Source organism: Pleurodeles waltl, chromosome 4_2 (genome assembly GCF_031143425.1).
Source record: "Pleurodeles waltl isolate 20211129_DDA chromosome 4_2, aPleWal1.hap1.20221129, whole genome shotgun sequence".
Classification (NCBI taxonomy): domain Eukaryota; kingdom Metazoa; phylum Chordata; class Amphibia; order Caudata; family Salamandridae; genus Pleurodeles; species Pleurodeles waltl.
In genome coordinates this window covers 348,583,255-348,594,918 of record NC_090443.1, presented here as the reverse complement: position 1 = coordinate 348,594,918, position 11,664 = coordinate 348,583,255, and the positions used below count along the sequence as shown (strand labels likewise).

General features: G+C 48.4%; 1 protein-coding gene across 1 annotated transcript in view; it reads left to right on the top strand.

Annotated features, from left to right (window-relative positions):
• Positions 1-9,472: 9,472 nt before the first annotated feature.
• LOC138293864 (very-long-chain enoyl-CoA reductase-like) overlaps positions 9,473-11,664 on the top strand; it is a 121,793-nt gene continuing 119,601 nt past the window's right edge. Inside the window, exon 1 of the mRNA XM_069233166.1 lies at positions 9,473-9,578. Within this exon, the coding sequence (XP_069089267.1) occupies positions 9,473-9,578 (106 nt within the window). The remainder of the gene's footprint in view (positions 9,579-11,664) is intronic.

Sequence of the window (11,664 nt, the reverse complement as noted above, 5' to 3'; positions counted from 1 at the left end):
GTAGGCCTATGGTGGGGGTCTACAGTGAAAATGGGGGGCTCGGCAAGAGGGCTCCTTGGGCAAGGTGGAAGGTAGTAGTGGTAACACTGTAAAATACAATGCACAAAGTCCATTTATAACATACTAACTTGGAATGTGAAGGGTATGGCGGGAATGTCCAAACGCAATAGAATATATGCGCACTTAAAACGTCATCACATCCACATTGCTATATTACAAGAAACGCATGTCACTCCAGAAGACATTAAACACATAGAGAAGAAATGGGCAGGAGCGATATACGGATCAGGGACATCAACTTTTGCTAGAGGTGTGCTGATTTGGATAGCTCCAGGGGTCCCATACGTAGTAGAACACAGCACCACAGATAAAGATGGCAGGTTTATACAAATAGTAGGTTCTCTAGACGGTAAAACACTAGTAATTAATGGGATATACGTCCCAAATGTCAAACAGGGCGAGTTCTTACGAATCACAATCTCACAACTATCAAATGCAAATGACTTAACTTCACCTAGTTTCTGGGGAGGAGACATGAACTGCGCTCCGCAAATAGATATGGACAGGTCGCACCCCCCACTGATAGCCGCCCCAGTAAGGAAAAATTTTGAGATGTTACAGTCATGGATAACAGACCGACGCCTCATAGATCAACTTACCAACACCCTCGCCAAAAACCCACCACCCGACCCCACCGACCCGGACTCTGCCGCCATCAACCTCCAACAATGGATCCTCGACTGCGCCAACATCCCAGCCCCGCTCAAGAAACCCACCGCCAACCAAGAAAAGAAAAAAACAGCCTGCTTCACAGACGAACTAACCACCTCCAAACGCACCTGCCAGAAACTCAAGAAAAAATGGATCCTCGAGCGCACACCCGAGAACCTCGCTACCCTCAAGGAAGCCAACCGTGAACACCACCAACGGATCCGACTCGCGAAGCGCTCCCACTTCACAGAACGCCTCAACAACAACGCTCACGACTGCAAGGAACTCTTCGGCATCGTGAAGGAACTCGCCAACCCCATGCCATTGTCAACGACATCCCTCCATCCCAGAAACTCTGCGACGATCTCTCCACCTTCTTCCACCAGAAAATTGCAGCCATCCACGACAGCTTCAACACCTCACCTCCGCCAGACCCCACCCCCAACAACTCCTCCCACGCCGACCACATCACCACCTGGACCCAAGTAGACGACGCCGAAACCCTAAAGACCATGAACTCCATCCACTCAGGATCTCCCTCTGACCCCTGCCCACATCACGTGTTCAACAAAGCCGACGTCACCATAGCCCCTGCACTCCGAAAGATCATCAACCTCTCCTTCAACATCGCTACCTTTCCGGACAGCTGGAAGCACGGAGAAATCCAACTCCTCCTCAAGAAACCGAAGGCTGACCTCAACGATCTCAAAAACTTCCGACCGATCTCCCTCCTCCCTTTCCCAGCGAAAGTCATCGAGAAGATCGTCAACGCACAGCTCGCCCACTACCTAGAAGACAACTCCATCCTTGACCCCTCCCAATCTGGCTTCAGACGAAACCACAGCACAGAGACTGCACTCCTCGCCGCCACAGATGACATCAGACTACAAATGGACAACGGCGAAACCTCAGCCCTGATCCTCCTAGACCTATCAGCCGCCTTCGATACAGTCTGCCACCGCACCCTACTAACCCGCTTACACGAAGCCGGCATCCAAGAAAAGGCCCTCAAATGGATCTCCTCCTTTCTCTCCGGCAGAATCCAGAGGGTCCGACTCTCACCTTTCCGCTCCAATGCCACCAACCTCATCTGCGGCGTACCCCAAGGCTCCTCACTAAGCCCAACGCTGTTCAACGTCTACATGGCCCCCCTCGCACAACTCGCACAACTGGCCCGCCAGCACAACCTCAGCATCCTCACCTACGCCGACGACACCCAACTCGTCCTCTCCCTGACCAAAGATCCTCTCACCGCCAAAGCCAACCTCCACGAGGGACTGAAATCCATCGCCGAGTGGATGAACAACAGCCGCCTGAAACTCAACTCCGATAAGACGGAAGTCCTCATCCTCGGGCGCACCCCCTCGGCCTGGAACGACTCGTGGTGGCCCATCGCCCTGGGCCCCCCACCCACCCCAGCCAGCCACGCACGAAATCTCGGCTTCATCCTCGACTCCACCCTCACCATGTCCAAACAGGTCAACGCAGTCTCATCCTCCTGTTTTAACACTCTCCGAATGCTCCGCAGGATCTTCAAGTGGATTCCAACAGGAACCAGAAAGACAGTGACCCAAGCCCTCGTCAGTAGCAGACTCGACTACGGCAACGCTCTCTACACAGGCATCCCAACAAAAGACATCAAACGACTCCAACGCATCCAGAACGCATCCGCCCGCCTGATCCTCGACATACCCCGCCGATGTCACATCTCCCCTCACCTGAAGGACCTCCACTGGCTCCCCGTGGACAAGAGGATCACCTTTAAACTCCTCACCGACGCACACAAGGCTCTACACGACACCGGACCCGCCTACTTGAACACCAAACTCAACTTCTACGTTCCCTCCCGTCAACTACGCTCTGCCAACCTTGCCCTCGCCATCGTCCCCCGAATCCAGCGCAAGACCTCTGGCGGCAGATCCTTCTCCTACCTCGCCGCCAAAACCTGGAACTCACTCCCGACCTCACTGCGCCAGACCCAGGACCTCCTCACCTTCAGGAGACTCCTCAAGACATAGCGCGCTTTATAAATTATTGATTGATTGATTGATTGATAGACGTATGGAGACACCTACATCCTCAAGTAAGGGAATACTCGTATCACTCCCCGTGCATTTGCTACACATCCGCATAGATTTGATACTCAGTTCACAGGACTTGACGCATAAAATCATGGGCGCAGAATACACTGCAGGAGTAATCTCAGACCATTGTCCACTGGTCGCTCACATCAAATGGGGTAGACCACGTGCTAGCATCCCAACTTGGCGACTTCAACCACGCTTACTGCAGGACCCCCCCTTTAGAAAAGAAATAGCTACACATATTGCCTCATATTTTACCATAAATAACGAGACTACAAGTTCTAGAGCAAATGAATGGGACACACACAAGGCGGTACTAAGGGGCACATGTATATCGATGGCAGTGGGAATACGACAAACACTGACTCTGGAGCTCCGACGGCTAGAGCGCGATGTCCGCATTGCAGAATGCAAACAAGTAGACGACAAAGCCGCTGTGACAGACCTTAATAGACTACGCACGGAATGGAATGAGGCGGACCGGTGCCTAAAACAGTATGACTACCGTCACTATCTGGCTCATGTACATGCTGAAGGCGATAGATCTGGTAGACTATTAGCATGGCTACTAAAGAACGAACATCGGAACTCCCCAATAGGGGCCATTCGCCTTGACACGGGGATAATAGTAAACACTCAAAAGGAAATAAACAGCGCCTTCAGAGAGTACTACAGCACACTATACAGAGCTCCACCCCCTCCATCAACAGAGCAATTAAACAAGTTTTTCAGCGGGATAAAAATAATCCGCTTAACTCCAGATCAGGTAGAGGATTTAGAAAAACCGATAGATCTAGAAGAGATACAGCAAGCTTTACAACAATTAGCACACGGCAAAGCGCCGGGTAATGATGGTATTCCCATAGAGTACTATAGCACATTCTCTGCACAAACATTAACCCCATATTTGGGAATGCTAACCGAAGCCTTAAAACTCAGTCAACTACCTGACACTTTGAGAGAGGCATTGATAGCAGTACTACCTAAATCGGGTCGTGACCCATTAGATGTCCGCTCATACAGACCACTATCTCTGTTGAACACAGACTGCAAGTTGCTGGGCAAAATCCTGGCAAACCGGCTACTCCCATGTATATCGGACTTGGTCCATATAGATCAATCTGGTTTCATACCTGGCTGCAACACTTTTACTAATATACGGAACCTATTGCGTCTAATGGCAAACACCCCAGAGTGCGAATATAAACAAGTAGCAGTATCACTTGACATTAAAAAAGCGTTCGACCCTCTGGGATGGCCCTTCCTTATAGAAACCCTAACACGCATGGGCTTCGGTAAGACATACATCAGCTGGGTCAAGGTTCTCTATTCCAGTCCAACAGCGAGAGCCAAGACAGGCGACACAATATCCGAGAAGTTCCCCATAAAAAGGGGCACTAGGCAGGGCTGCCCGTTATCCCCACTGTTGTTCGCCCTCGCCACCGAACCACTAGCCGCCCGGCTACGTACATTAGCCCCTGCATGGGGCATCCTTGACGGACATACGCACCGCATAGTGTCACTGTACGCGGACGATGCGTTAATATTCTTACGAAATTATTCAGAATCCCTACCTGACTTGTTGGGGCTACTATACAAATTCGGGGCGGTGTCCGGGTTAAAAGTGAATTGGTCAAAATCCTGCCTATTCCCTATGCGACCAGTACCCGAAACACACCGGTTGACCACTAACCCGGGTAACCTGAAATGGTGCTACACCACGTTTAAATATTTAGTAATAAATGTATATCACGACCCACAGGATCTCAAAGATGGCAACCTGGGACAAGTGATACGCTCCGTCAGGGGCTCGCTGCCCTTCTGGCGCTCGCTCCCACTCTCCCATGGGAAAAGTAGCTATAGCAAAGATGATAATACTACTGTGTCTGCTCTATTTCTTCATGGCGCTCCCATTGATGCTCCCGGCTTCTTTTTTCAAACCACTAAATAGCATACTAATAGACTTAACATGGGGCAATTGCCATCGTCGCGTAACGCTAACAAAAATACATCAACCACTAATGTTGGGAGGCTTGGGAGCACCAAGATACGAATTATACTATGCCTCTGCCCAGCTACAATGGGTGTTTCAATGGCTTGGTAATCTTACGTATGAAGAAACACAGACAATACTCAAGGATCTGAGACACACTAACATATTACAATATCTGATGTGCTGCGATAGATCAACACACACACAAAACATTCTACTGAATGTCGCTCATTGGATATGGGGACGCTTCGCACTAGCACGGGACAAAGAGCCGCAATACTCTCCTAGGATCCCACTACTGGCCATCCCGAAAATCGAAAACGTAGCAGGGAAGGTAGGCCTGAACACTTGGCCAGAGAAGGGCATACAAACTACGGGTGACATTTATAGCGAAGGCCGCATCCTAACATACGAGGCACTATCTAACACCCATAATTTGGGACAGTGAAGCTTCATAGCATTCGGTGCATTACTACACTTAGTTTGCTCAACCTGGAAATGTGGGCATATGAGCCCAAAACTGCCCCTATATTACATGATTTGTTAGAAAGCGCAGCAACTCCAATAAACGTATCCAAAATATATAAAATCCTAACAACGCATATCGAACATGGGCAGGAACAAGCAAAGAATAGGTGGGATCAGGTCCTTTCAGAGCCGCTCTTTACACAAGCATGGAACCGAGCTATAAAAATGGTTTATGAAGTATCACGCAACCCCCGATTCCGTTACACCCAGTTTAATTATGTGCATCAAGCATATTTGTCACCTAATTGACTAGCACGCATGTTCCCCCAAACGCCACAGAGGTGCCCTAGATGCGGCACCACAGAAGCCACATATTTCCACATGACATGGGAATGCTCACCAATTCAAAACACATGGAATGATATCATAAATCTGTTGACTGAGTGGACTGATACTCCAATGTCTCCTAGTCCGGAGCTGTGTCTATTGGGTATAGGAGTAAGATCTAAAAGACGGAAGCAGACACATAGATGCATTGCACTAGCACTAGTATTGTACAGACGCCTGATAGCCATGCATTGGAAAGCACCCAGCGCGCCTAGCATACGTCAATGGCAAACGGAGCTACTGCGCTGGGCAAAAGCAGAAGAACAAACACTGCACTCACTCCAGGACAAGGGGACACAGGTCAAAGGAGTAGAGACCTGGAGCTCCTTTGTGACACTTTTAGAAAGCAAAGGTGATGAACTACCCCCCTGAATAAATCGCACGAACGAGCAATAACTAACTAATCATAGCACACACTGGAGCGACGGCACAATTAAATACAATAGCGAATGCTGGCTGCAAATCACATAGTGTATAACAACCGCAACACCAGGAATCACAGGAACACATACTGGAGGACGCCATTCGTACGCACCTTGCAATAAATCATATATAGAAGCGAAATGCTCTACCTGTCGCTGACGGCCTGAGTATGGAGGCCTAACTCCGCAGACACGCCCACCTCACTGACACCGACCCCTGTACATTTGTGATTGCTGAGCTGCCCCCACCTGCCCAGACCCGAACTATGGCAGGAGTACATATCGCCTCACGCCGGAGGATACTGGAGGGCCTGCTTGCGCACGTCGGGTGCTGCCCTCTCCTCCCCCTCCCTCCTCTCCCCCGCACGTATACTTGTCCAGATTTCTTCCGACCTCAACCCCCTCTCTTCTTTCTTTGTATTATTAAGTTCCCTTTCTTCTTCTTTTCTTCTCTTCTCTTTTTTCATTATTTTTGTTTTATCCCATATGCCACAAGACATACAGTGATTGCTGAGTATATAACGCTTCCAAATTGCCTACATAAATGAACAAACGATATTGGTATCGTCAACATGTAAATTTAACGGGAACAATGTTTAAACGTGGAAGAATTGACAACTTTGATGTACTTGCATATACTGTAAATTTCTTTATTATATTTGTTGTTATAATACAATAAACACATAAAAAAAAAAAAAAAGCTCTAATTTTATCAATTGGTGTCTTGTTTATTTTGGGTCGTGTGACTTTTTTTTTTGTTGTTTGGTGCTGTTAAATGCTTTACAAATTGTTCCTTTGCTAAGCTTTACTGCTCGCAACCAGAGCTACCACGGGTTGAGCTTAAGGTTGAGTAAATGTACCTGACTGAACCCAAGACTGTATTTGAGAGTGTACTGCACAATGAGGCTACCCAGCCTTATCATACAGTACACCCAAATCCTCACAATTGCCCAAGTCAATGCAGTTACTGTCTCATGGTTCAATACCCTGAAGATGCTGAGGAAGATTCTCAAATGAGTCCCAAACAGCACTAGGAAAAAGGTCACCCATGTCCTGGTCACAAACAAGCTTAGACTATGGCAACATCCTCTGTGTTGGGATCAACAAAAAACTCATTGGAAGGCTGCAGACCATTCAGAAATTGGCGACAAGAATCACTCTCAACCTCCACTCCACTTCACACCACACCTAAATCAAATCAAATCAAATCATTAACATTTATAAAGCGCGCTACTCACCCGTGCGGGTCTCAAGGCGCTAGGGGAAAAAGGGGGGGTTATCGATGCTCGAACAGCCAGGTCTTTAGGAGTCTCTGGAAAGCGGAGTGGTCCTGGGTGGTCCTGAGGCTGGTGGGGAGGGAGTTCCAGGTCTTGGCCGCCAGGAAGGAGAAAGATCTCCCACCTGCCGTGGAGCAGCGGATGCGAGGGACAGCAGCGAGTGCGAGGCCAGAGGAGCGGAGGAGGCGGGTGGGGACGTAGAAGCTGAGGCGTCTGTTGAGGTATTCCGGTCCCTTGTCGTGGAGGGCTTTGTGTGCGTGGGTGAGAAGTCGGAAGGTGATCCTTTTGCTGACTGGGAGCCAGTGCAGGTGTCTCAGGTGTGCAGAGATGTGGCTGCTGCGGGGTATGTCGAGGATGAGGCGGGCCGAGGCGTTTTGAATGCGTTGCAGGCGATTTTGGAGTTTGGCTGTGGTCCCGGCGTAGAGGGTGTTGCCGTAGTCCAGGCGGCTCGTGACGAGGGCGTGGGTCACGGTTTTTCTGGTGTCGGCGGGGATCCAGCGGAAGATCTTGCGGAGCATGCGGAGGGTGAGGAAGCAGGCGGAGGACACGGCGTTGACTTGCTTGGTCATGGTGAGAAGAGGGTCCAAGATGAAGCCGAGGTTGCGGGCGTGGTCTGTGGGGGTCGGTGCGGTGCCGAGGGCCGTGGGCCACCAGGAGTCGTCCCAGGCGGACGGGGTGTTGCCGAGGATGAGGACTTCCGTTTTTTCAGAGTTCAGCTTTAGGCGGCTGAGCCTCATCCAATCTGTGACGTCCTTCATACCCTCTTGTAGGTTGGTCTTGGCGCTGGCGGGGTCCTTGGTGAGGGAGAGTATAAGTTGGCTCAACTGGCTCCTCATTCACAAACAAGTACAATTCAAACTCCTCACTCACACTTTCATGACATAACACTAGCTTAGAATACCTCAACAATTGCATATGCTTTCACCAGCATCCAGAGACTTCTGCTACCAAACAAGCAGTCGATAAAACAAGCAGGCCTGCTGGTACACAGAAGACCTCCAAAACACAAAACAACATTGTAAACAGTTAGAAAGTAAATGTAGAGACAACCTCAATACCACCAACAGATCTACCTACAAGGATCACTCAGACCCTATCACCAGCAAATAACAGACACCCAGAAAAAAAGCACTAGTTGACCGCATCAAAGGAACCTCTCAGTTGTTAAGGATTTCACCTCTGTCAACATCATAGCTGCCTTCTAAAAACTCTGCAACAACTTATTTAACATCTTCCACAGCAAAATTGCAAACCTCTACAGTAAAATTGCACACCAACCTACCCCCAGGTAACTCATCGCTAACCTACCCACCACCAACCAAAATGGCCACCTGACCGAATGAACTACCCTCACCGGAAGCGACACATCAGCAATCATGTGGACCATCTGCCCACTGGCCCCAAATGGACCCATGTCCCCACCACATCTACAACCCGGGAACATCACCAATTGGCACCACCATGACCCACATTACCAGCACCTCCATCACGTCTGTCACTTTCCCACACAAATGGAAACTTGCAGAAATCTACACCCTTTTCAAGAAGCCCACAGCCAAATCAAATCAAATGAGCAACTTCCTGCCCATCTCCCTTCTCTCCTGCCTAGCCAAAGTGATTGAGAAGGCCAACAACAAGTATCTCACAACCCTCCTCAAACTTCACCATCTTCTAGACCACACTCAATCAGGATTCAGAAAGAACCACATCACTGAAACAGAACTCATTGCAGCCAGCAACATTGGAATCATCCTGGACAGAGGAGAAATAGCTGCCCTCATCCTGCTCGACCTCTTTGTGGCCTTTGAACACTGTCTCCCATAATACCCTCATCAGAATATTCTGCAAGAGTGGCATACAAGGATCCATTCTCAAATGGATCTGTTCCTTCCTTGTGGGCAGAACCCAAAGGGTCAGACTGCTACCCTTCTCATCAGAGACCAAGAAACTGATATGCAGTGTGTCAAGGATCACCCCTCAGCCCCACCCTTTTCAAAATATACACCGCTCTCCAACATCGTTTGATCACAAGACATCACCATCATTTCCTACGCCAATGACATCCAACTCATCCTCTCCCCAATGGACAAGACAACCACTACCAGAAACAACTTCAACAACTGTGTTACCATGGTAGCAGACTGGATGCAAACTAACTTCCTGAAGGTCAGCTCTGACAAGATGGAAGTACTGGTCTTCAGCAAAAGGACCTCCCATGAGACTCCACCTGGTGGCCGTCAGAGCTAGGACCAACACCCAGGACCACAGACTACACAAGAAATCTAGGTATCATTCTAGACAATGAGCTCAACATGACGCCTCAAGTCAATGCAATGTGCACCTACTGCTCCACATCCTACGCATGTTGCGAAAGATCTTCAAAGGACTGCCTCTGAACACCAGACATGCTGTCACGCAAGCACTCATCCCCAGCAGGCTGGACTATGGCAACACTCTCTACGCCAGAATCTCCAAACAACTTCTACACACAATGCAGACCATACAAAACACCGCCACAAGATTTATACTCGATTTCCCATGTCAAACAAACATCACACCACACCTCAGGAAGTTTTCATGGGTCCCCATTCACAAGTGCAGCGAATTCAAACTTCTCATGTACACATACAAAGCCCTACACAGCACAGGAACACAATACCTAAACAGCTGCATATACTTTCAACAACCCACCAGGCACCTATACTGTACCTCACTTGCACACATTAGCTGCATTCACATAAGCAAAACTGGAGGTCTCTTGTTCTCCTGCATTGAACCCAAGACATGGAGCAGCCTCTCTCAACATATCAGCGCCTCTTCCTCACTTCTTGAGTTCCACAAGAAGCTGAAGACCTGGCTCTTTGTATATGAATCTTAGGGACCACACATCTGTACACATGCCCAGATGCCTGGATACCCTCGTATGTGATTAGTACGCTCTACATATCAACATAACATAGCTCTGCCGTTCTTAGACACTACCTGCAATAGTAGTATGACATGAGTGATAGCTATGCTATTCTTATCCTCTAACTGCAAGACTGTGGTTACCTGAGTTATAGCTCTGCTGTGTTTACACTATACCGTATGTATATACTATGTGTTACTAGCGAGACTAGTGTGACCTGGGCAAGATCTCTGCTATCTTTATCCTATACCTGAAAGATCGCTGCAAAGTAATCCAAGCTCTTTTTTGTCTTTACACCCTATGTGCAAAAACTGTGTGACCAGAGTGATAAGCTCTCTTTACAGCCCACCTGTAAGACCAGTGTGACTTGAGGGATAATTCTGCTGTCTTTATAGCCTAAATGCAACACAGTGTATCCTGAGGTATAGCACTGTAGTTTTTGCACTCTACCTGAAAGACCAGTGTAACCTGAACGACAACTCTGCTGTTTTTGTCCTCTACTTTCAAGATTGATCAGCCCTGAGGGAAAGCTCTGCTGTCTTTACATCCTACCTGCAAGACCATTATGACCTGAGTGATAGCTCTTCTGCCATGCCAGCTGAGCATGTGACCTGACTAACAATTCTGCTGTCTTCACACAGTATGTGCAAGATTAATGAGACCACAGCAATAGCGCTGCTGTCATTTCATCCTACCTGCAACCCCTTTGTGATCTGAGCGATAGTGCTGTAGTTTTTTTCCCTCTGCCTGAAAAAACTGTTTTCTGACTAAAGCTTTGCTGTCTTCACATCTTACATGCAAGATTGGAATGAGTGGATAAATAGCTCTGCTGTCTATTTACCTTACTCATAAGATTGGTGTGAGGGAGTGATAACTCTGCTGTCTTTACATCCTATCTGTAGGAACAATTTGCTGTCATTACACTCCACCTCCAAGACCATTGTGATATGTGGGGTAGCTCTTCTGTCATTACAACCTACCTGCAAGAGCAGTTCGACTTACGTGATAGCTTTGTTGTATTTACAGCCTACTTGCAAGACTGGCTTGGCTTGAGTGATAGCTCTGCTGCCTTTACACCCTATCTGCAAGACTCGTGTGTCCTGGGTGATAACTCTGCTGTCTTTAAGATGTTTCTGCAAAGTCTGTGAGTCCTGGGGGATAGCTCTGCTGTCTTTACCTCATATCTGCAATGTCTGTGTGACCTGGTTAATAGCTTTGCTGTCTTTACACCCTACTTTCAAGACCAGTGTGACTTAAGGGATTGCAGTGCTGTAGTTACACCTTATCTGCAAGACCACTGTGACCAGAGTGATAACTTGCTATCTTTACACTCTACTTGCAAGACCTAGTGCCCTGGGGGAGTTATGCTCTCTTTACACCAAACCTGCAAGACCTTTGAGAGCCAAGCAATAGC